At 41.5% G+C, this 25,290-nt stretch overlaps 1 protein-coding gene across 1 annotated transcript in view; it reads left to right on the top strand.

Moving 5' to 3' along the window:
• Positions 1-1,559: 1,559 nt before the first annotated feature.
• MBOAT1 (membrane bound glycerophospholipid O-acyltransferase 1) overlaps positions 1,560-25,290 on the top strand; it is a 56,671-nt gene continuing 32,940 nt past the window's right edge. The window contains exons 1-3 of the mRNA XM_027451222.3: positions 1,560-1,782; positions 22,806-22,951; positions 23,501-23,578. Of these exons, the coding sequence (XP_027307023.2) occupies positions 1,693-1,782; positions 22,806-22,951; positions 23,501-23,578 (314 nt within the window). The 5' untranslated portion in view covers positions 1,560-1,692. The remainder of the gene's footprint in view (positions 1,783-22,805; positions 22,952-23,500; positions 23,579-25,290) is intronic.

Raw genomic sequence — 25,290 nt, 5'->3', positions numbered from 1 at the left:
CAGCTATTCCACATCTGGTGGTCCTGCCAGCAGAGAGGGGGTGACAGAGAGCGACACAGAATTCCCACGTGCAAATAGGTTTATAACAAATATATGGCAGTGGTGCAAAGATACTTCAGCTGGATCCATTCAAGATTCTTTGGGTGTAGGAGAGCTTTCTAGTCTAAGCACAGTGTATCATAAACCTGTCTTTGCTGAGACAGGAGCGTGCTCTCTCTTGGACTTAGCCAGAACTGCCACCTCTCTAATTCCGGTGCTTTCACTTCTGGCTTTCTCAACCTACCCGTTTCCCCTTCCAGCTGCTTCTGTCTCTGCTCCACACCTCATGAGGTGGCTGAGTACTGCCCATGAGAGGCAGGCACACACTCCTCAGTTCCTGCACTTGGAGCCCTGTAGTGTCCTGCTCTGCTCCTTCAGGGGCAGGCAGACAGGGAGCCTGCTCACACAGAGGAACTGATGAAGAATGCTTATGGCCTTCAGAGAAGCTATACACTGAGCTCCCAGTTATCCATATACATGATGTGTGTATTTTTCCCCAGGACTCCCTCAGCTGGTCACTGCTGAGTAGTCTCACAAGGCCAGAGAAAGGCACTTCCTTGCTCCCAGGACAACTACCATACCTAAACTTAAAGTCATTGCCCCAGAGTAGTGTGTGTAATAAATCACTTGTATTCTGTTCCCAAAATCAGGTTAACGATTTTAGCCGAAGTTCAACAAGCAATCCCTTTGTGGCAGACATGGCCCACGGAAAGTTCCATCCAGACATTTTCAGGCTGGGAAATTTTACACTGGAAAGAGGGACTTCTACTGGAAAATGTTAGGCAGCCTTACACATGGCTACCCAGTCCTTCCAAATGGCTCTCTTGTCCTGCTTGGAGCATATGTGTGCAGGCATGTGTGCATGTATGTATGTATGTATTAAGCAATAGGGAATGTCACTGCTGTAAAACTTCCCTACAGAATAGTTTTTGCCTGGGTTTTCCAGCCCAGCACTCACTTGCACAGTATAAGCAGGGCACTTTCAGTAGGGCTTGCTTGGACAATAACTTGGAGAAAACGATGGCCTCTGAAAGAGCCTGGTGCTGAGCCTGCAGAGGACTCTTGGGACACTTCAGGCCCTAAACACGTCAGCAGTACAGCTGAACAGAAAGCTTTGCAGCGCTGCCCAACTTCTCCCCGCGACACAATACTGCATTGTCCGGGGAAGGTGCGCCAACACTCCTGCGGATAGGCGAGCGGGGCAGAAAAAAAGGGCACCTTTATAACCGTATCTCACTCGCAAGCTAATCGCACCAGTTAAAACCCTCACTCCTTCCTCATTTTTTCCCCTATCGGGAAAAAAAAAAAAAAAAAGTCACTGCATCTGGGTTTCCAAAAGCGCTGGGCGCTCGGCAATCCTCCCTTACAACCTCCGGCGGCACCAGCATGGGGCAAGGGACGCCCGGCTGGGGATGCTCGGCAGGCAGAGCCGGGATGCAGAGGATCTCAGCCCAGGGCACGGGCACGAGCACGGACACGGGCACGAGCACGGCCGGGAGCCCCTCCCCAGCCCGCTGTCCCCGCCCTGCCGTGCGCCCCCCCGCGGCCCGGCGGCAGCGCTGGGTGCCGGGCGCTGGGCGTTGGGTGCTGGGTGCCGGGTGCTGGGTGCTGGGTGCTGGGTGCGGAGCGGAGGTGCCCCGGCGGGGATGCAGCATGGCCGAGGTGCCCGCAGCCCCGCACCGCACCACCGGCTCCACGCTGCTGCACCCGCTGAGCGCGCTGCTGGGCATCCCGCTGGACCAGGTGAGCTGCAGCCCCCCCAGGGGGGACCGGGTGGGGAGCCGGGGTGAGCCGAGCTGGGCTCGGCTGGGCTATATGCAGGGCTGTGCAGCCCCCCCTGCACAGGGGCGAGCTGGAGGCGCTGGTGGCTGGGTTTGCCGGCTGCCTGGGTGGGAAGCTGTTGTTTTTTCCGGCAGCGCCCTGGCAGAAGCCCCTGGTGCTGAGGATGCTGCAGGTCGCAGCAGCGGGGGATTTGTAACGCCTCCGGGCCGTGCCGTGCCGTGCCGGGTTGTGCACGGGGGAGAGAGCACGGGCACGGCTCCTCCAGCACCCTGCAAGCGAAATGCAAAGCGCCCGTCCGGAGAAGCGTGGAAAGCAGCCTCGCACAGAGCGAGCTGCACAAAGCCCTTCCCCGAGTAATGCGCTCCGGCCAGCGGCGTTGCCGGGTTGCTTACAGCCTCCCGGTTACGCTGACCTCCAGCAGAAAATGCTGATTCTCCCCACCCTGCACACACACACACACCTCCTTTTGTTGTTTCAAGCCTGCGTGCACCTGCTGCCTTTTTCCTGCATTCTTCCAGCGACGAGGAAGTGCGCTCTGGAAGTTTGTGGAGCTTGAACTGTGCTCCGAGAAAGCCGGGCACCTGGGACGGCTTGCTAGAAGTCAGCAGAAGATGGGCAGTTACTTGCTTTCTCTTCTGTTCAGAGCGGCCGGTGCTACGTGCCACTTTTTGCTGCTGTTTGCTTTTAAAGTTGGGCAAGAAATACAGCACTTCATAGATTAAAGCCCCAAACACGCTAATTTCCCCCCACCCTCTTTTTTTTTTTTAATAGAAAGTTTTTTGCTGTGAAAGAGAGATCTGTTGCTCAATGCAACAACTTGGAAGCAACAAAGGCTTATGATTATCAATCAGCTAATACCACAGTTCAGGAGAAAGGACGCGAAAGGTGATTGCCTCCCGTTTGAGGTGCTGTGCATCATGACTGATGAGTAGGGAAAGAGGGAAGGGGCCCAGAGCAGTGTGCGTTTGCTCCTCCAGCTTGTTTGCAGCAGTGTGGAGCACACCCAGATTGGGCTGGCTGGGTCACTGAGCCATGCCACTGGGTGGCCTGCAGCTTTTCCTTCGAAGCTTTCAGCACCCTGGTATGAAGATGAAGCTGGCAGTGGGAAAATCCTCCCCATGCTTCTCCTGGCCAGAGGATGCGCCGCTGCAGCTGGTTGTGTGCCCTGCCTGTCCCAGGACTACAGGGCAGTTTGAGCCAGTTGCTGATGACAGGCAGCGGGTGCGTGCATGCTGGGTTTTCTTGTCCCTGCTCCTCCAAAAACAGGAGAGCACAGTGCCAGGTGTGCAGGTGAAACGAGCACAGAGCTGCAGGAAAGCTGGATGTGGCCGCCTCAACACAGAGGGCTTGTCACTTCTTTTGCACAGACCTCTTTCTGTGAGGTCTGTGATCTGAGAGAGGTTCCAGCCTATGAGAAAAATCAGAAAGTGTTGAGCTGAAGGTCGGGCAAATGAAAGTAGTGATTGTTAGCCTTTCGTTGCCGAGGTCAGAAAAGCTACAGCCGTGGCAGGCGGAAAATGTTTTGTCATCTAGTAAGCAGCCAGTGTGTCACTAAACATAGGAAACAGGGATGAACCTAAGAATGTCACTTCACGTTGTTTTTTTTTTTCTTCGTTTTGCAAACTGTGACATAGGTTTAAAAGCCAGAGGGTGTAATTCCTAGTTGCAGGATGTACCTGGCAGACTGTGCATGTTTTATTTACTAGACAGTGTATCACATGAGAACATAGCAATGTTTTCTGCTTTAGATGCTAAAATAGCCCCAAAGTCTCAGACTGTATTTACATGGCTCTTTAATGGATGATTTATCTTTGAATTTAACCTTGAAATATCATTTTTTTTTGAAGGAGGAGCTATATTCGGTAACAAGATTAATGAGCTTGAAAGAGGATGAAAAGACTCGTTGTGTTCAATTCATCCTCATATCCCAGGAAAGCAGACTTTGAAGTTTAGCTGACTTGTGTTCTAAAAATATCTTGCTAGGTCAATGACACACCTCCAGCAGCATTTGGAAAAAGAGGGGGTTGTTTTGATTGTTTGTTTGTTTTTTTTTTTTTTTTTTTTTTGTCACTCATACTACAAATCACTAATTCTGGAGCACTATCCCCTCCAGTAGGTTTATACAGTAACATTTGGCAAAATATAATTTTTCTTCTTTGTTTTTGGTCATATGCACCCTAAATCACTAACTTTTAGGACATCTTCCTTTAGCATAAATCAGTGAGATGTGGTAACTTTAGGATTAAACTGTTAATAGTGTAATTTCTGTAAGCAAAATGCATTTGTATATAAATACGGCAAAGAAATAAGTGCACAATCTAGAGGTATATAAAAGTATGCTTAATGGCATCATTTATCTGTACGGCATTTTTACCATGCCTTCTTCAGCTCTGGGCATCTCTAGAAGTCGGATGGTCAGGTTCAAGGGGTTAAAACACATGACTGAAAAAAGTTTCACTTGACAGGGTCATTTTGCAGTACAGCTTCTTTGGTGCCCTGGGTTGCCTTGGAAGCAGCTGCCCAGGTGCCATACCTCAGCTGCCCCACAACAAACCATGTCATTTAGCAGGCCTGACCCTGACCTGCCTCTGACAGTACCATGTTTGTTGACTTTCAAGGAAATGTGTCGTGTTCAAGGAGCATCCCTCAAAAAAGCAGTGTATGAGAATCTTCTCGTGTTTATATCAGAGGGTTTTTGACTGGAGGGTTTTCATTGATGGGGCCTGCTGCATTGCCCCCGAGGGGAAAAATATACATTTACACCTAATACGGGATGCTTTGGCTGCTAGTTGTGCACCTTATCTTTTAATCCTTTCGCTGCAGCTGACCTGCATATTCATGTTTTGGCAACAGTTTGAATCAAACGCTAACTCTGTGAGGGACTGAAGGGCGTGCATCTGCGCCCTGCAGTAGCTGAAGTATTAGAGAAGTGTTCATGCCCTTACTTCAGTAAGAATAGTTCAAAGCATGCTCATGAACTGTGGTGGTATTGTTGTTGTTGATAAATATGCACTTTTTTTTTCTTTATCAAACATCAACACAAATTCTGATCTCAAAATTGGAGGGTTGTTGAATGCAACAGTTTTTCAACTTACTGTTTTGCTCTCACTCCAGTGTTGCTTCCCCATTTCCTGGTTTTAGCTTGTCAGAAGACTCATTAGTCCTCATCTGATTTGCATAAATTTTCTAATTTGTTTTTTTGGGGGTCAAAAAAGACAAATAAAAATTTAGCTGTCTAGGAACTTGAAAGACTTAAGCAGGGAGCCTGATGGTTTCTTTACCTGTCTTTAACATAAGCATTAGAAGATGTAGTGCTGATGGGGGGAAAAAAAAAAGCAATTTTTTACAGATTGAGGCAAGATAACTGAAGATAGAAGTTCACTGAAAAGAAAAGTGGAGTTAATGTCTGATTTTTACCTGAAAAAAGCTGCTTGAAGATGACAGCAGCAACTGGTCAGGTTTGGTATGAACTTGGCTTTATTCTAATTCCCTAATGCCAGTCACCCTGCAATTGAAAATTCAGTGTTTTTGTTTTGAATTGTGGCAGCACTGTCAGATTTACTGCCTCCCTGTCTGACATGCCCTCAGCTGGAAAAAAGAAAGCTGTGCAACCCACAGTTATTTGAGAAACAGTAATGAAAAATGGAATATGAAATCAACATATTAATACATATTTACAAAGAGATGTTACTTATGTTGCCAAAAGCAGCTTTAATTTTGATATTTTTTTGGCTTTTCGGTACCCAGATTCTGAAAAACTGTAGTTTGTAAAGGAAATCATTAGCTTTTTACTATAACGGCCTGAAGGACACAGCAATCTGTTAAAGAATGGAGGCACTGTGTGGCTGACCCTGCTTTGGGTCCCCAGCAGAGCACAGTTCGTAGTGCTCGTGGTTCTGCACGGCTTTTCTGTCCGTGTAGAGCAAAGTCACTCTTCTGCTTGTGCAGGGTCTGGGATGCTGTATGTTACTGAGACAGCCCTGAGGTGGAGGCATAGCTCTTCCCAAGGATTAAGGCTGTCTCCAAAGTGTTTCTTTTTGTTCAGGTCAGTTATTATTAACAATTGCAACGATACACATTTTCCTCTGCCTTGGAAACATGCATTGCCTTTTTCAACATGTTCTCCCTCAGTTTGGCATCAGAGTCTTTGACCTCATGACTGATGTCTTGATACTATGCGTGTAAATATTTCCATATCCCTTCGTTCCTTGAAAACAAAGTCTGTCCTAGTAAGTTTTTCATTTGGCAGGGGACAAGAGTGCAATGGGAATCAGCCGCTTGCAATTTTCCCCCTTTTAAGCACTTTCCTTCTCATTTGTGTTAAGCGAGACCTGGAAAAATAAGCATTAGAGTGCTGCATAAAGTTTCCTGTAACCTTCCCCGTGCATTAATCACATCAGGAGTGATTTACCAGTGCTCTGCAGCTATTCTGTGACAGTTTAAAGTAGTGATGAAGCTTGGGCACCAGCACTGGGGTCTAGGCACTGAGCACAGAGCTGGCTCTGTGCTTTCAGGGGAGCCCCTGATGCTTAGGATTTATGCGTGTTGGCTGGCCTGGCATGGTATTTAATGCCCTGGCTGCTCCTTGGCTGCTGTTACAGGTGAGAACAGACAGCTCTTGGGGCTTGCCAAGCTGAAAATGGTGCTGGTACTCCCTGGGCAGGGGAAGCTGCGGCACTGGGCTTGGCATCAGTGCAGAGGTGAATTTGACCTCCTGTACTTGTCTAAAACCACGTAAAGGGTCTGAGGTCAGCAGGCTTTGTTTCTCTCAGAGTAAAAAAATCCCATATGTCACCTAGTAGTTGCAGGTGTCCTTGAGGGTGTGAAACTTGGTCTTCTGGATCCTCAGATAGTCTAGTGAGAGTATCTGCAGAGACCTTCCAGAAAATCAGGCTTGCTCTTAGAGTTACAGTCTGATGCACAGATTTCTGCCGTCCTCCAGTAACAGCGGGAGCATTTATGTTAATGTGCAGCTAGTATAACAATTTGGGAATGAATCTCCTGACTGTCCCCACCTGGCACACTCAGTAACCTGAGCATGGGGTCCTTGGCATTACCTGCTTCTCTCTCCAGATCTGCTCTTTCTGGGCCATAGTACTTGTTAATGTAGGCACAGCCAATTCCCCTGACATGAATTTGGTGGTTTCTTCAGAGCACAGCACTGGTCAGGCTCGTTTGGTTACTTTGATAAGGTGGAATCCAGCCCGCTCTGTATCAGGTTCAGCTTGGTCACCTTGTCGTGGCTCTGCAGGCAGGGAGAACTGCACTTGGAGAGAAAGGGCTGAGGGAAAATCCTTTGGCTTGTCACTCCCCAGAGCAAGATGGGATTTGATCATTCTCCCTCCTTACAGCCTTGGTTTGAAAGTTAATTTTCACAATATTTTATTTTATTTTATTTTATTTTATTTTATTTTATTTTATTTTATTTTATTTTATTTTATTTTATTTTATTTATTTTATTTTATTTTATTTTATTTTATTTTTCTTCCTGGCTTAAAGCGTTTTAAACAGCTTTGCAGGACTATAGGTGAGTACAAAGAAAAAAGAAAAACACAAACTATAGTTTCAGATGTGATTTTTTTTTTTTAAATTTCCTTTGGCTGCTTACAGTATGTTGCATCCTTAGCGGAGTTGGGTGGAAACAATATTTAGTGTTTCAGACTTCCCCCATGATAAGAAATTTTCAGGTAAAAAAACAGTAATCTTAACAATGTGAGTGCACAAAACTTCTAAGTGGATTTCCGAACCAGATAAATTTATTTCTAAACATTTCAAAATTCCCAAATAGTGTGCTCTCCATTGTTCCTCTATTAATAAAATATCCATAAGAAAAATAATTTTTAAAGCCAAACTTGAAACATTAACCATAAACTAGACAGATTTACCAGCTTGAAGCATTCTGCCGTCTGTATTTTCTAAAGAGCAGGAATAATGCTCCCAACAACTAGAAGGAAAGTTAGTCGATCCACTGATAGCAGTACTGCCTGGTCCTAGAGAAAACAAATACTAAATATTAGAATGATTATTCCTCCGTGGTTTCTAGTACATAACCTGCCTCTTTCTGGATGCTTTTTTTGCAGATGGTATTTGAGGACTCTAAACACTTACTGGGTGTTTCTGTGTGATGGGGTTGCTGGATGACAGGGATTTTGCCTACGGCTGCTGTGTGTGTCCTGTGTGCTGTAAGCTACGCTAAAGTGAGTGGGGTGCCTTCTGGAAGCATTCGAGCAACTTATCTAGATGACATGTACAAAGGGCAGATACACCTGAGTGCATGGATCTGCCTAATAAATCCTAGACAAAAATCTGGCAATCCTGTGGACTCACAACTTCAAAATTTGTGGTTCAGTATCAGATTAAATTCTGCAGCCTTCCAGTTCAGCAAGTGAGTCAGGCTGGAGACCTCTGAGAGGGAAAAAAAGGGGAAAGGAAACAAGTCCAAAGGACTGATCCTTTTGGATAACATGCAGAACAATGAATAAATAAATAAATACCTATCTCAAGCCAAGAAAGCATCTTCAGCTGCTGGCTTTCATGCACAGGGGGATTGCTTGCTCCTTCTGCAGGCACTGATCTTGTGACAACAGCTCTAGGTCAACTTGAGCAATTTCTTCATCTGTGTGGTTTCTTGTTCAAGTGGCTTTCAGCACTGTTGTGCAGATAGGGCAGGAATGGGGAAGGCAGGATGACAGGGCAAAAAAGCAAGGCATTTGAGGACCCCCCACTCCCAACATTTCTCAGATAACTTCAATGCTTGTTTTCATGCTCATACATACCAATTTTATTTTGAACTTTTTTTTTTCCAAGTACTGTTGAGTAGAAGAGATTTAATTATTAACTCTTACACCCAGCTTAAGTGGCATTATAAACTAGTGAAAGTAGGTTTTTTTCTTCCTGTTATCAGAGTATGTGAGTGTTAAAGAATGGTATGGTGTTGACTTTGTTTATCTCATGAGTTCAGGGAGAAGGTAGTTTCAATCGCTGGCTCTTTAGCTTTGCAGCATTTACTGCAAATTCCAGCTGATCAATGATTTATCTGGTTGCAGGAGAGACATTTTTAGAATTACTTCGCTCACTCACAAATACTGCTGTTTCTTAGTTTAAGTTACTTTGCATTTATACCTCTTCTGCTGTAGCATTTCTGGGAAAGTTTTACAAAGTATGCTGTGTCGAAGACAAGGAAAAAACAGCAGACAAATGATTTGAATACTGTGACTGGGAAGTTAAAGGAGTTGTTCTTTGAATTGCATCGTTTTTGATAGCACGGTGGTTTACATCCACAGTGAGTTATAGGCACTGCTAGCACCCGCAGCTGTTTGTACCTTTGTGTCTGTGTTTGTGTTCATGCATATTCTCTTGAGGCAAGAATTTGTGGTCTCTGGTTGCCACAGCAACAATAACACTACACTCTGGTGGTGTTTTGTTTTTTTTGTTGTTTTTTCTTTTGGTCTGTTTTATACCACTAAGTTGAAAGTGTAGGCATAAAACTGTGGTACGTTGTGGGGATACGATAGAGTCCTAAGAGAGTGATCTTCCTAGTATTTCATTCAGAGTATGTAACTTTATTGTGGTGTTACCTGTACTGCTGCTTCTCTGCTAGGGTACTACTTCCTGATTGCAAACCTGCAATTGCAGAGAAGAAAATGGGCTCAGCAGTTGGGAAAAAGAAAGTTTTAGAGAGGGTCTGCTCGTGCTAAACAGCAAATAAAATCAGAACAAAGAAAGGTCCAGAGTAGAAGGCGAATGGTGACATAATCGTGTTTTTGTCTGGTTGCAGTTGCACCAGTCTGCTGAGGGATAACTATAGGTACTTTTTGCCATGAAACCAGAACGAAAACATGAACAAGGTAAAAGAGAAAAAATTACAAGTTAGACTTCTTTTCTTAAATGTGCAAAAGCGAAGTGGGCTGTCTGCTTTAGAAAACTAACTTTTAAGGGTGATCATGGTGAGAGAATATGTGAGCAGTATAAAGGAAGTATAGGGCTTCTTCTCTTCAATCTCCTAGTGCTTGTTCACATGAAGAGAAAGATGTGATAACACTGAAGGCTGCAGATTCAACAGTGATGCAAATGATTTTGCATACAGTCCAGAACTGGGCTGTGAAACTCATTTCAACAGGATGCTGCTAAGGCCAAGGACTTGCCCAAAGCCAGTGAGGACTTGGATGTTTATAGAAAAAACACGAGTATCCAGAGTGAAATACTTAACAGCTTAAAAGGGAAAGCTTTTGGAAGTACATATTATTTTGCTGGCTCCTTTCAGGGTTTGTCCCCTCTGCAGTAAGCGGCTTCTGGCAGCTCTTCCTCTGGTATTGCTGATGCTTTTGGGATCCCGAGCCACTGCTGGCAGCCCAGAGCACGGCTGCTCTCATTACAGGCGAGTGGCTCTGCCAGAGTCATCTTCCCCTCCCAGGGCTTGACTTGACACTGAGTTTATCGCTTGAATTTCTTCACGCTGTTAAAACAGGGAGAAGAAGATCTCTGTAGGAAAGGTAGTTGACACTCAAGAAGGCTCACCTGTCCATCGCCCTGCATTTGGGGAGCCCAGCCTACAGCTATCCTGTCATTTTATATAGAAAGTCACTGTCCACTTAAATGCTTTGCAATGTTTTATCCTCTTGTGTATCCTTTTACATGTCTCTTCTGATTTTAATAGGTTATTTTATCCACATGGTGAACATCTCCTGTCAGCTCAGTTCATGCTGCAGATCTCTTCCACTGTATTTGGGAGTTTTGTGATCCACACATTCATTCTCTCTGATGTGGTGCAGCAGGTGTCTGGTGTAGTCTTCCTTCATCCTTTGATGGGGTTCTGACATGCTGATCATTAGTCTGTCATCTAACAGTTAATCAACCATACATTTTATATGTGCCATTACCTGAATTGCCTAGCTATCTCAGTTGGACTTCCTGTTTTTCTGGCTTGGATAAAGTTGAGTCAGGCTTTAAATTAGATGAATTTCAGGGCTCAAGTAATTATTGGGAGGAAATTGATTCCATTTCTGCCTCCTCTTTTTTCTTTTTCTTTGACACTTCAGTCTTTCAGCACAACCTCTAATGAGGGCAATGTACAAGGCAGGTTTGGAAGACCCTAAGTGGCAAGTGTGACTCCGCTTCCCACATCTGGGATCAGCTATTTGCCATCTCCTTGGCTATTTCTGTGTGCTGGCTGGCCAATGACCACGTTTATTTGCTGGCAGGTGGAACTACTAACTGTGTCCTCGAGAGGTATCAAGCAGTCAGTGGGGATCCCTGTCCCTTTCATCCCCCTCTGAGACCCCTTTACCTCGTCTGGTACAAAGTACATACTACCTGTTGCTTGGGTGCCTTCCAGCATCAGGGAGACTGATACAGCAGTGGGAGAGACTTCATCTGTATTTTAAGATAGCTTAGGTTTGCTAAAATAAATAAGTAATTGAAACCTGAAATACTTTCTCAAAGTGCTTCTGAAGTAGCTAGATGTTACTAGTAAAAAATGCTGTAGTAGAAAGAGAGGTTAAAATAAATTTTGCAAGCTAGCTGTGCAGGTCATGCACTGTACTAGTTTTTTCAAAGCTTTTTTTTTTTTTTTTAGGCTTTATGCATAAAGAGCTTGTTTGAAGAAGTTATAATTATTTATGCAACTTAAATGATTGTTGAATTTCTTTCTCCCACCTATTTTCATGTTCGTAGTGTAGATTGAGAAGAGCTGGTTTGGAGTTTTTGGACATTTGTTGCTGTGCTTTTTGTTTTTTCTTTTTTTTTTTCATCTTTTTTTTTGACATTAAGTTGCTTGTCACTGCATAGCTCACTTTAATAATATGAAAATATAAGGGCATTCTTATCTTTCCTCCAAACTGCTAAAGGAAAAAAAAAACAAAACATACTCCTGTTGCCTAGTGGTTGCTCTCCTTTGCAGAGGAAACCACGTTAGATTTCTGCTATTGCTGACTCATAAGCATGGCAAAAGTACTTCTGGGGAAAAGTGTTAATACTGTGACTAACTAATGCAAAAGTGGGTGTGTTTTCTTTTTCTCTTCCTGATATAGCAATTATCTTTGGAAAATTTCAGTGTTAGAACCCAAAAGATCGGCTGAATGATATACAGTATGGACCTCTGGGGGGGTATACAAAAAAGGTGGCATGTTTGAGGGAAGGTATTTCCCTTAAATGTAGTATATTGTAAGTGAAGCCTAATTTGTAGCAAAATCCAAGTTTCTCTCTCTATTTTTTTTTAATTGTTTACATTACTTATTGAGCAATTGACACTTGCTTATGCTGTGTGTTTTCCTGTAGTTTTTGTTTTGTTTTGTTTTGTTTTGGTTGCTAAGTTTGAAAACTAGGAAACTTTTTTTTTTTTTTTTTCTTTTTGTGTGGGAGAGAGGGAGAAGCCCCTGGAATTCATTCAGGGCACAACTTTTTGGCAAAGTACTAATGATTTCCAGATAGTTTAGTTTAGTGACAGTGAGATGTTCGACTTGCAGGAAGTCCTCAGTGGTTGTCACTTTTAAGTTATTCTTTTTCAGTTCATGTCTGAAGTTAGGCACCTAAAATTAGACAAGTTCCAAACTCCAGCTTCCAGAGATATTTGCTGTAGATGTAAGGTGCTTGTAACACAGGCATAACTCAACAGCTGGCTACATTCTTATCCTCTTGCATGGTTCAAGATCCAAAATAAATGAGTGTAATGCTGGAGTATGCTGCAAATTCTGAGAAGAGAAGAAAGAAAAAAAAAAAAAAAGGGAAAGGAAGAACAGTCACAACAGGATATTGTAGCTGTACATGTTTTATTGGTGGCTTCTCTTCCTGCCACAGTTCTGAAGGGATTAAAAATAAGTCTGCAGCCCGCATAAATGAAGGTTAGGTAAACACATTTTACGTTAAACACCACAGAGCAATAATTTTACCTTTTAAACTGTAGAATAATAAGGAAGAGTAGTATTTTATGACTGAAACCTCATGGTTGTAAAAACAAATATCAGCTGTTGGCAGTTTACTGAGGCTTGCTGATTCTACACAGTCACCAGTATAGCAAAGGAATAGGAGAAATATGATTGTCCCTTTGAATAATAATAATAAAGAAAACGTGGTCTTCTGGAAAAAAAGGATAAAAAAGTGAAGAAAAAGGTTATCTGGAAAAATGTATTTGCCAGTAGAAGCAAAGTATGGGGTGAGAATGGGAGACTCTGCATGCAACTCCAGAAAATAGAAACAAAGAAAGCGAGTTACTAGTTGTTATGTTTGCAAAGATAATTGCCTAAATAGAAATTGAAAATGTGATTTCCCAATCAAATGAGTGGTTATGACAAGAGGTTACTACAAAAAAGGTGGCTCAGCGTATACACCCCTTCCCTGGTGTCATGTTCCTTTTTCCTCTCTCGTGGAAAAACCTGTCAGTTGCCTTTACTGATGGCTTCCCAAAATCTTTGTGTATCCTCTTATGCCAGCGGGATATCCATACTGGAAGGTAGCTGGGAATATTTTCAGTACGTTTCAGTAAATGCTGTAGCTCTGCAGTGTCAGAGAGGGTTTGGTGGCACCCTGAGGTCTGTGCCCCATGTCTTGCTAGGCTGGACTGTGAGCAGAAGAACATAGATCTTCATCTGTCTGTGTTGGTGTGCCCTGAAGGGATTGTTTTTAAGCTCAGCTTGAAACGTTTTCTTCAGTGCTCACCAGTTTTCATTCCCTTCTTCTGCAGGTGTTGTTACTGGGCGTTTCAGAGATGCACAGCTACTTAGGGAAGAGTTGAGGTTTGCAACATCTGCCTGCAGAAGCAGGAAGCTGGTGGTGTTTGACAACACCTGGGACAGAGGAGCATTGTTACCTGTGTCTCTTCCACACGTACTGGGCAGTAAATACACAGGCACATTATTTTCTGTTTTTTTTTTTTTTTTTTTTTTTTTCCTAAGTCTATTTCAAGCACTTGAAGTGGGCTTGGTTTATTGCCGAACACCTGCTCCTGATATATTACGCTATTTTAAATTGGCTTTAAGTGGTAAACCAAAAAGTGGAGTGAGCACCAGGAATTGTGGGTCATTTTTGGCAATCCCACCTCTTACAATGAAATAGAAGTCCTGTATCATGGTTCGGAGACTCTTTCCTCTTTCTGTTAATGCATGGAGTATTGCTGCTCTTCATCTTCCTAAGTCTGCAGTGTACATTTCTGTGGCTAAGTTTATTCATCTCCATTCCTTTTATTGGCAGTAGAAGGACCTGATTCAGACTTATATTTTAGGAGTAGATTAATTGCAGCCTGGAATTCCCCATTAACAATAAAAAAAATTCTGATGGGCTGGCTCTGATACTGACATCAGCATTTGGAAAGAAAAATTCTGCACCTTCCTTTAATAAAGTCCTTTCATACAGTTTTAAATCATAGCCTAATATGCTACTTTTTTTTACAGTGCCTTTGTCTTAAGTTACTAAGAGAATGATTTAAAGTTTAATACATGATGTTCCAGATTTAGGCCTAATAAATTCTAACGTAATACCACTGTTATGTCTGAAAGTCTTAGTCTTTGATCAAGGCACTTTATTCCAAGGACAATGGGTTTAAATTTATCACAGTGCTGACAGTTCCTTCGGGATTTTGGGGGGACAGGACAATAACTTTCTTTTCACGTAGAATAACTCATGAAGTTGGTGCTTTTTTTCCCTTGCGGATGTTTGTTTCTTTCATAGCATTCACTCACTGGGATATCATACCAAGAGCAATGTCTATTAGGCTGATATGATAATCTGGTGGAAGATTTCCCTACCTAGTGAATAAAACTGCTCAGTTTGTTGGTGTGTACTTCTATGGTGTGACATATTTTTCTATAGAAAAGGAACTGAAAATAGAATTGCACAGACGTTGCAACAACAAAAATGGGGCAAACTATTTTAGATTTGCCAGTTCCCATTCTAGTGTAGGATTGCACTTGAAGCCTTCTGCTTTATTTTTAAACTGGTGGATATGTATGGGCACTAGGTTTTCATCTGTCCTGAAAGTTAAGCATGCTTCTGAGCTGGCACTTGAGAAGCATTTCTCTAAGCATTGTACCGTTCCTACATTCATGCAGCTTCCATTGGTAGTTGGGGAATATAATTTGCATTGAAGGCACAGACAGACATGCCAGCGGGATGGCTGGGTATACATATATGCCTAAGTATTGTCTTCCCCCTCTGTATTCTGAATAAATCACGTCTATTACACAGACAAGGCAGAAAGGTACTTGACTTGCTGTGCTGCGTTCTAAGTTTTTAAAAATCAAACCTCTGAATCTGGGGAAAAAATGCAGATCTGTGTTGATGATATCTTAGCAGTGTTACTGTCAAGTTGTTTACTATAGAATACAAAAACTCAAATTAGATGCCCGAACCCTGCAACTGGCAGAGGAAGGAGGGAAGCAATGCTGTGATGTCTCTACCATGGGTGATACCCGGTGCTGCGGGGATTTTCAGTGGAAGCTTCACAGGCACCAATGTCTCTGCTTTGTTGTGTTTTACTCTTCTGGAGTTGTTCTTTTCCTTGTTTCCATTCATTTTCACTTCAGCATCTCTCTTCTACCTTGAAGTATGCTTAAATTGGGTCTTCTGAGTGGATCCTCTGAGAAGAGCTGGAGTGCTGGAATAACGTGATGCCAAAGCAGATCTGTTCCCTCCGCTTTAGTATGAATCTGGTGCTTAAGCAAGGAAGGTAGAAAATAGAAGATGCCATTTTTTCTATGGGAAGTATAAGATCCCAGTGACTTACTACTTCCTCTAGAAGCTTTTATAAAAAAAAAACACAAGGCTGGTGGTCCTAGTTCTTTTTGCTGTTAAAATTCTTGTTTGGATAACTACATTTAACTCATCTTTCTTTTTTTTTCTTTTCTGATTAAAATATCCTCCATACTTCGACCTGATGGCTGTAATTTTCCTTTTAGACATCTGCCATATTATATCATGCAATGCAGTAGCTGCACAGAGGTGTGTCAAGTTGTTCTGTTTAAAGTACGCTTTTTGGGTAAAAGGTGCTGTAATTACAGTGTTGCCTCACTGCTGCGTAGCCTGAGGAAATGAAGCAGCTCTCATAACAGCCTGAAGGTCTTCTGAGTTGTTTTTATTTTATTATTATTATTTTTTAGTCCTGAATGAGTAAAAGTTCCAGCTTGCTTGATTTTACTGCTGCTTCTATTATAAGTAGAAATTAGTGCTGGCTATCTCAGGTACAAAGGAATTTCATCACACTATGTTTTGGCATTAGTCACTGAGAGAACAGTAATTACTGACTTGCAGGTAGTGGCAGAACATCACTGCACATAAATGATCACTACTTAAACATCTGTTCAACATACAGAGTCAATACAGTTCAGTGCAAGAGTTGTTGACAGCAAGCTAAAGGCTGCGTTTGGATCTGGTTCACGTGTTAAATGTATCAGCCATCGAAACTGTATGTATGAATGTCTAACTCTGCACTATGATGTAGGCTTGACTTACCAGACTTTTTACTTATCTGTTTTTTCTTTTTAAATTTCTGATGTCACAGAATTTAATCTGTTCTGTAGCTCTATTTGTGTGTCCTGCTAGTGATTATTCTGCTGGTGGCTTTGTAGAGGTAATCCAGAAAGAACATCTGTTTCAAGTTTATAGTCTAAATCACGGAAGGATATTTGACTGTGTAAGTAGGGAAACAGCAGAATTCATCCATGAAAACAGCACAACAGGCCAAAATGCAGTCGATTTGGCATATTCAACTTTACCAATTCCATATTCAGCATACATCAGCAGCAAAAAGACCAGGGCTATAAGAACTTAGTGCTACTGCCGAAGAGGCCTGTAATCTGAAATGAATCATGCATGTACTCTTCCTTCCCTCAGGAGAGGTATTTCTCAGATTACTGTTTGCTTTGCTTCAAAATCTTCCACAGGGCTCCTACAACACAAATTCAGACAAATGAGAAACCTGACGTGATTTCTGTGATACTGCCCTTCTTTTTGGGGTGTTTGCCACTTCCCTGCAGAGTTAAGTGATCTCTGCAGAGAATATTTGTCCTTAGGGTTCATAAAAATAGTCTGGAAGATCAAAATATTTTGAAAAAAAATCACAAAGTATCACATATCTTTGAGAAAATCTTGACACACCCATTTCAAATATCACAATTTGGATGTTACGAAATGCTATCAGAACAGCAGGTCTATTTTTCAACATCAAAGTAGAAGCATCTCCAACAAAATGAACTTAAACATGTTGTTTGCCAGGTGTCCTTGGTTATGTGAAAAATAATTTTTTAAAAAGAGAAAAACAAGTTACTGCATTTCTCTAATGCTCGTTTTTTCTTTGCAAGCATGATACCTTCCTGGAAGATGAGGCTGATCTCCAGTGAAGAGGAATGTTTTATTATAGCATTCCCCATTAAAAATATTTTGTTTCAATTCATTTGTTCGATTGTTCAAAAAAGACTACCACTATTGGACTCCACAGGCAGTGGTATGACTTGAGAAGAAGTTGATGTTGCCGTTAGTAGTTTCTATTAATATGCTTCCTTATGCTTTTCCAAGTACTGAAAACAGCTGTTTGGTGTTATGTGGTCAGTTGGTTAATGAGTAGAGTAGAGATGCTAATTTACAAGATAAAAAAAAAAACCTTGTAGCAGTCTCTTAAACTATTGCTCAGTACCTCACTAGTAGACAGCAGCAAATACTTAGTATCTTGACCATGGGCTATGATGTCATTTTTAAACTGACTGCACACTTTCTTTGTGCAATGGATTTAAAGCCTTATTCTCCAGTTCTGCTGGTGAATGGTAGACAAAGCCTTATTCTTCAGTTTGCTGGTAAGCTCAAGGCCTAGGAGAAGAGCAGAAGTATCTTCTGTGCTATCTATAATCTGAGGACAGTCTGCATCATCTGTTGTCCAATGAAGCTGGCATGGACCTGAATGCCAGCTGGGAATATTTTGTCTGTCTGTGCAGAACTCACTTGCACCTCTGTCTGTGAGCATGTATGAACATGCATCAAGCCTGCTTTTGTCCAAGGGCTATATGTTGCAGGGGATGCATCAACACCATGTCATCAAACAAGTGACAAGTTAACAGGGGACCTGTTGTATTGATTTTCACAGTGAATGAGAAGTAACTCAAATTAATAGCATTAATAAGATTTTTGCATATAGAGGACTGTCTCTTTTGAGTAATGAACTTAATTGCTATTTGGAGTTTGGAGAGAACTCTGTGGTCAATTTGTTACATCGTCCTAGATTTCTGGAAAATGAGATCAGATTTTCTGCTAGTATAATGGAGGAAGAAAGCAGTAAAGGAAAAGCAAAGTATTTTTGTGGTCAGAACAGAATGTAGGGTGTTTCTTCCTGATACTTAAGGAAAATGTTAAAAGCATTAAAATAAAAGACTACTTGCTTAAGCTTATTGTCTCTTCCACAAGTATGATCTAGCAATCCTCAAATGTCTATTACCATTTTGTTAAATAGGGAGATTTGCAGATGCAAGGATTGTGGGATGAGTGGAATGAAGCTTCCCAAAGTGGATGATTAGTAGCCTACCCTGAACTGTGGTGAGCAGTAGCCAAGACTATTTGTCATGACTTGGTGAAAGGATGTAAAGCCAGGTTTTGCCTCCTGCCATGTTTTCTGTTTTCCATCTCAAGAACTTCAACCTAAGAAAAGGACTTTCCTTTTTATCCTTGTAAGATTTCAGGTTTTCATTGTTGTTGGTGTTTGTTTGTTTGTTTGTTTTCCACAATCATTTTCCAGTACACCAAACTACATATTTACCTGTCTTTTTCTGGAAATGAAGTGTGGCAAATTGCTATTCCCCAAAGCCAGTTTTCCTCCAGAACAAAAGGTGATCTTTGTTCCCACTCAGCGTTGTTGGCAGGGGGTTCATTTCTTCCAGATGCTGACATTTTTAGAGACAGGTATCTAATGCCAGATATTTGGAACTTTGATGTTGTGACTTGCCAACTGGCCCATAAAAGTGTCCCGCTGCAGATGGTTAATGAGACCCAGTAAAAGATAAGACCAGAATTTTATGTTTTATTTCATTTTTTTTTTTCTGAGAAAGGTTAGGAAGTTGGAGGTGACTTCCCCATGTAATGCACCCTGCATGTTGATAGAGATAACTGCGAAGGTGACTGAAGGAGTTAGTGTTTCCCCTTTCTACAGTACCAGCTCAATATTTGCCAAGTTGGTTTTACCCTGTTAAAAACGGGAGAAGCTCCAAATGTTTGATGAATTTGGAATGAGCCTTTTATGTCCTTCAAGGGATTTGATTTTAGTGTGAAGAACTGTATGGGGATCTTGAAGTCATGTTATGTTTAGTTATTCTTGTGTCAACATCATCCATGCTTATTCTGTTGTTTTGACCAGAGTGATAGTTTTGTGTAAAATTCAGATTTGCAGACTGAACATCATTTCATGTTAATGCTATTAGAGAATTTGAATGGATAAAAGGATGGAACAAAGATTTATTTTTCTTCCTTGTTCATACCTGGTGTTTACATGCTCTGGAGCCACCTGAATTTTTAAAGTCAAGACTATTAGATATTAAAGAATTCCTTAACCGGACGACAATAACTATCAATTCAGTTGGGCTGTATATGTTCCAGTCTTTCTCTCTCTTAATAATTACAGATATCTTGTTTCTGCATTGTAAGGCTGCCTTCAGCTGGCTGTGACTCAGATGCAGGTCTTCCAGATGTCAGTGCAGGATACTGTGATGAGATAGGCTTTACATCCTCCAAAGTTTAATCATGGAAAATGAAGATAGTATCTTGTTTTGGCAACGTACCATGGGCTCTGATTCCTGTTTTATTACATCTTACTTGCTGGACCATGGAAGAAAATGACTGTGTAAAAAAGAAAGGTGTTTCTTTTCTACTAGCAAAATTGATGTGGAAAAAAAATTAAGAACAACACTGAATATATGTGACTAGCATAAAAAACAAGGGTTAAATGACTTATAATGATGGGTCACGATGAGAGATAATTGAAGGGATAATTTCCATATAATTTCTTTTCTGTTTCCATGTCATTTTTATGTGGACACCATCCATCCAAGTTCAGAAGCCCTCAATTTACTGTTAACAAATTGTTTTTAGCAACAGTGGAAATAACCAAAAAGGAGTAATATGAACTCTTTCCCCTTTAGGTAGCGCAGGAAAGTGTGACTCTTACTTTGCTTGAGATCCAGTACAGCGCTTCTTAAACTCTCAGGGGTATGTTCACTTCAGCACCTTAAATATGCATAGTGAAGGATAAGAGGCATGTTAAATGGAATGTAGTAAAGTCACTGTCAAATGAATTGGCAGTGTTAGTGTGAGTGCATGTGTTTAAAACAGTTAGGTATAAATAATTAAATAGAGGTGGCAGTCATACGAAAAGCTATCACATCACTCTGTTATTCTGTAGAGTAATAGACCAGGTCTGGTGGCAGAGTCACTGCTCAGTTTTAAACAAGGAATTCAGCCTTCAGGTAGATTGAATTCTCACAGCACTTGGAATGGAGTTCCCCAGTTTTGCTGGTACTTTTGCATTTGTCTTATGTTCCCCAAACCCAAGAAACAAACAACTGCCCCCCCTCTTTGTGACATGGTGGAGTTAAGAGGAGATTTGGTTTGGTTTATCCATGCTTTCAGCTTGGCTCAAGTAAACTCATTAGGGACTGATCACTAGAAGTATTCTGCAGTTACTCAGTATCTCTAAAAGCCAGTCTTGCAGTAAATTGTGTTCTAGATCTTTCAGGGTGCTCTGTTCAGCTAAACCACACAGAAATCAGATGCTGTGTTTGAATTCCAAGTGCAAATGTCCAGTGGGAAAGGTACAAGAAATATTCCTCAGTACTCAAGCTTGTTCCTTTTTTTTTTTTTTTTCCCCAACAAGTACCAGATAGCTGATGGGTGACAGAAAGGTTTTATCAGTAATTGTTATATTTACCTGGCTTATGTGTTCATCAGTGTTTTGTTCCCTCTGTTGATGAATCCTTTATAACCAATCATGTTGTTTGTAATGTGTATGTGTTATTATAAACACGTATCTTGTGCACAGTGTTCATGTTGTTTTCTCCAGAAGCATTATGACCTTCCAGCACACCCTGTGTGCTTCTACCACAGATGTTTGAAGAGGTGGAGCTGGCATCTTGATATTAGGCATCCTGTTGCATGCTGTACAAATTGAAGGTGCTACAAACCAAACTGTGGATGGTAGTTATTTTGTGGGAGAGAATCCAAGACTATAGTTTAAAAGACAAACCAAAGCATAAAGGGTGTGCTTTTGCTTTTATCCTGGTACAAGTATTTACCCCAACTTCTGCAAAAGCAGCATAAGGAAGAAATTGTCTTGGTGAATCTGTGCAACAAAGTGTAGATGTAATAGTGACATGGCTGGTGTGTCCCTGCTACCTTTAATCCCAGTAGCACAGTTAGTGCATGCTCTGAAGAAGCAATGGTGTGGGCTAGCGACAGGGTATGTACACAAGGCTGCTGTGCTGTTATATACTGTGTGTTAGCTTGTGATGAAGTGGCTGCTGCTTGCTTTCTGTTGCTGCTATGGTTACCTGTCTTAGCCATATAAATGCTGTTATGAGTGTGTCTGCCATGGGACCTTGCACTTTAATTTTGCTGATGTCCCATCATTAACATCTCAGACTGAACAGACAGGGAGTAGATGAAAGTTTAAAAAAAAAAAAAAAGAAAAAAGATTGCTTACTTTAACATTCTTTAGTGGTGTAAAGCATCCATGAATAATGCTGCACAGAAGGGGATATTGTCTTTTAAACAACTGGTTTCTTGGACTGTTTGCTCTTTCCTTCTTTCTGTACACTGAATGAGAGAGGCTCTGCATACCACAAAATTGAGCTTCACTGGATGTACAAATATGACCATAAGTGGGAACAGGTTGAGGTGGCCTTAAGGTTCACTGAATAGTCATTTCCGTGCATTCATTGTTTGTGGAAGCATGTGTAGAGAGCACGAAGTCAGAACAGCCCAGTAGTGATGTGCTCTCTTCTAGCCTTTATGCTGTGGAAGGGGGAGAGAGAGGATGTGGATGTAGTGTTTTGAGTATAACTGTATTGCAATAGGCAGATGAGTATTTGGAATTTATGCTGCAGAATTTTGGTTTTGTGAGACCGGTGCCATTGTGTTCCTTTATTTTCTGTGTAAGATTTAAAAAGCAAGAACTGTTATATTCAAAGAAAGCATAAAGTACTGTCATGATAAGACATGCCCAACTCCTTGCTTTTAGGTGTAGTTCTGTAGTATCTTCTATTTGCAAATGCTGGTAATTTACAGGAATGGTAAATAAGTAGATAAATAATATTTATTTATTTATGCTCCAAAGAACTAAACTTAAGTGAATCCAAGTATTTAAATAATTACATTATTGTATTGCATTGCTGCAGTTCCTTGATTTCAGTGGTGCAGGCAGTAATATAGCCAACTAGCCTTTAATAAAAGCGTTTGATTGAGCAGCACCATCTTGGATGTAGTCCACCAGAATAAAATCCATATGGGGCTCTACCATCTCATTAAACATATTGTAGATGTATTTTGACAAGAATGGTTGAAGCCAACAACCTCTGGACAGCCAGTGTGTCCAAGTGTAATATATCCTCCTGTCCTGGATTGATAGTTTCAGATAATCCTCTAATCCAAGTGATTGCTAATATGTTGTTGACTATTTAGCTTTGCGTGGTCTAGGATGACATGCTGCTGGAGAGCTCAGAGTGAATTAAAAATAATAATAAAGGATGGCGGATGAATAAATTAATTAAACTCCATCTGTCTAGGGCCCAGGCTGGTCTGCTTCCTGGCCTCTGCCTTGCACCAGGAGGGCAAAGAGCGGTGGAGAGTCACCACTTGGGCTCACAAATGAGAGTTCAGAGAAACAAAGAAAAATTAGTTTCTCTCTTTTTTTTTTTTTTTTTGCCCTTTCCTACCTCTGCTCTTTATTGTTCTGAGAATGGAGAGACTTCTCCTCCTCCACCTCCAAGAATTAAAATATTTTTTTTTGTTTTTCTCTTCTCTTGCAGATCAATTTTGTAGCCTGTCAACTGTTTGCCCTTTTGGCTGCCTTTTGGTTTCGTATTTACTTGGGTCCCAGTCATGCCAGCTCTGCTGTTCGCCATGCATTTGCCACCCTCTTTGGAATATACTTTGCTGTCTTCTGCTTTGGGTGGTGAGTATTTAATCACCAAGTAGACAAGGCTTGCGTGAAAATATTTTTAAACTCCGTATCAGCTTTTCTGGATATCTTTTTTATTAATCTTAAGACACTTTCTATTTCACAATCCTTTAAAATTAAAAAAAAAAAAGGGGGGGGAGGTGGCGGAAATTCCTACCAGCATAACCACCCCAAGCCCTCAGAGTAAAATGAGCCATGAAAACATTTGTGAGTGAGGTATTTAATCTGTGATGTATTTGTTCTGGCAGTTAAAGCCATAGTAGTATGCTGTGAAGATAGCTTGTTTGGAAAAGATGCATCCAGTTTGAAAGTACACTTTGAGCTAGGCAGCTTTTTCTCTGAATCAAACACACTGACATCTTGTCAATAAGTGTTAATTTTAATTGGATATCCAGGCTATAAAAATGCCATTGTGATAATCCATGTTTACTGCATCAACACACATTTATGTCATTCACGTGAGAAAATATTCCCTTGCTCTGAACTTCCAACCCCTGAAGGTCACAAAGAAATCACCTAAATATTCACTTTGTTGTCTTCAAGGTATTCCATTCATCTTTTTGTCCTGGTGATGATGAACTATGGCATTATGAATACGGCGAGTATTCCCAACATCCACAGGTGAGCGTTTGTGGCCACAAGACTGGAGCTGTTCCTCTGGGCTTCTCTCCTTTCATCGAGAAGCATGAGGTTTTTTTCCAGTACCACTTCATCTTATTTCCTTACTTTCTTTCCCAGTTACTTGTAGGGGCTTTGTCCTTTTAGTTACAGAAGCAGCTGTAATCCCAGCTTGTGGTTTTTGCCTTGATATATTGCATTTCCCTATGAAATTGCTGGCCCCAAAAGTAGTCTTTTGCAGGCTTAGCATTTTATGCCCAATCCCGTGGTTTCTTGAACATAATGAAGTCATTTTCTCCTTGGTATTGTGTCCTTGAGGATTGCTTTAAATAATCATTTTTAATGGGTTTTCCCCCTTGCTGCTTGACCTTTAAGTATTTTCCACTTATTCTTGAGTTAGGTAGTTCAGTTAGGGTCATTGTGGCAGCTTAACTTAGTGATCTGTGAAATAAGTCTTGTATTAGGTGCTGGGCTTGGAGCTTGAAAAAGTAGAAAGTTCCACATGCTTTATTACTTTGAAGCAGAAGCCTACAGCAGCATCATGAGAAGTTCTCGACTATGGGATCTTTCCTTTCCCTGTACAGATGTCTTGGAGGAAGACACATAAGCCACATAAAGGGCTCTATCAAGTGAGTGCCTTCCCAGCTGAAAGACAGAAAGCACTCATGAAAATGAAAACTATGTGGAAGTTACATCTGCTGCTTTCACTGAATAAGAGGAAATTCCTGTGAAGGAACTCCTCTGCTCAGTCATTTCGCCTTCTCATGTGGGTGCCATACTCTTATAGCAAGCAAGAATTTTAAAAATTGTGTAGGCAGAGTTATTTGCTTCCCATCAATTTGCATAATTGGGAAATTTTATTTGTAAAACTGCTACTTTATAGCAGGCTAGAGGGATGAGCTGGCAGTTCTTCCCACTACTTTACTTTTGTGCTGGCATCCCTAAGAGTACTTGGTTCACCCTGTGGTTTGGTTTGGGTGTGTTACAGGTGGTTTCTCTCTGTGGCTCTTTCTGCAGCTGCTGATTAAATCAGCATGCTGAATTCACATCAGTCTGAACTGGGGATCCGAAACTCTTTCTTCACTTGTCTTCAGGGTCATGGCTGTCTGAGGATCTAATGCTCAGATCTCCCTTTCTTCTTTACCACTTCTTGAGGCAACCCCTCTCTGATATCCAAATGGGAAGCATAATTTATGATTTGTCGAGGATTGCTTAGAAATGTGAATGAGAAGCAACAGGCCTGTCTTACAGCAGTTACTAGCATTTTGCACTAGCACAATAATGTTAATGAAGAAGGTTTATTTTATTTGTTTGTTTATTTATTTTTCTCCCAGCCCATCACAGAGTATGAAGGCAAAGCCCAGAAGTCCAGAGATAATTAATATATTTTTTCAAAGTAATTGGACAATGTTTGTGACAGAAATGCCATCCAGAGGCCAGAAGGAAAAGTTGTTAAAAATGTGTATTATTTGTCTTCCAGTCATTATCTCTGTCCATCCCTTGAAGAAATGCAGGAGTAACTCATAACTGTGAGAGAGATGAACTGTAGGAACCAAGACTACGCAGGGAGTCATCTAATGCTTGTATCTTCCTAGGCAAGGTGGAGTGGTAGTAGGAAATTGTCATGGTTTCATCAGGAAACCCCCTCACTCTTGCTGTTTAGCCACTTAGTCACAATGGGAAAAACACCTTTACATTGGAATAGAAACTGAGCC

The sequence above is a fragment of the Anas platyrhynchos genome, chromosome 2, assembly GCF_047663525.1.
Source record: "Anas platyrhynchos isolate ZD024472 breed Pekin duck chromosome 2, IASCAAS_PekinDuck_T2T, whole genome shotgun sequence".
Taxonomy (NCBI): Eukaryota; Metazoa; Chordata; class Aves; order Anseriformes; family Anatidae; genus Anas; species Anas platyrhynchos.
The sequence above is the reverse complement of the archived record's forward strand: the minus strand, read 5'-3'. Positions and strand labels throughout refer to the sequence as shown.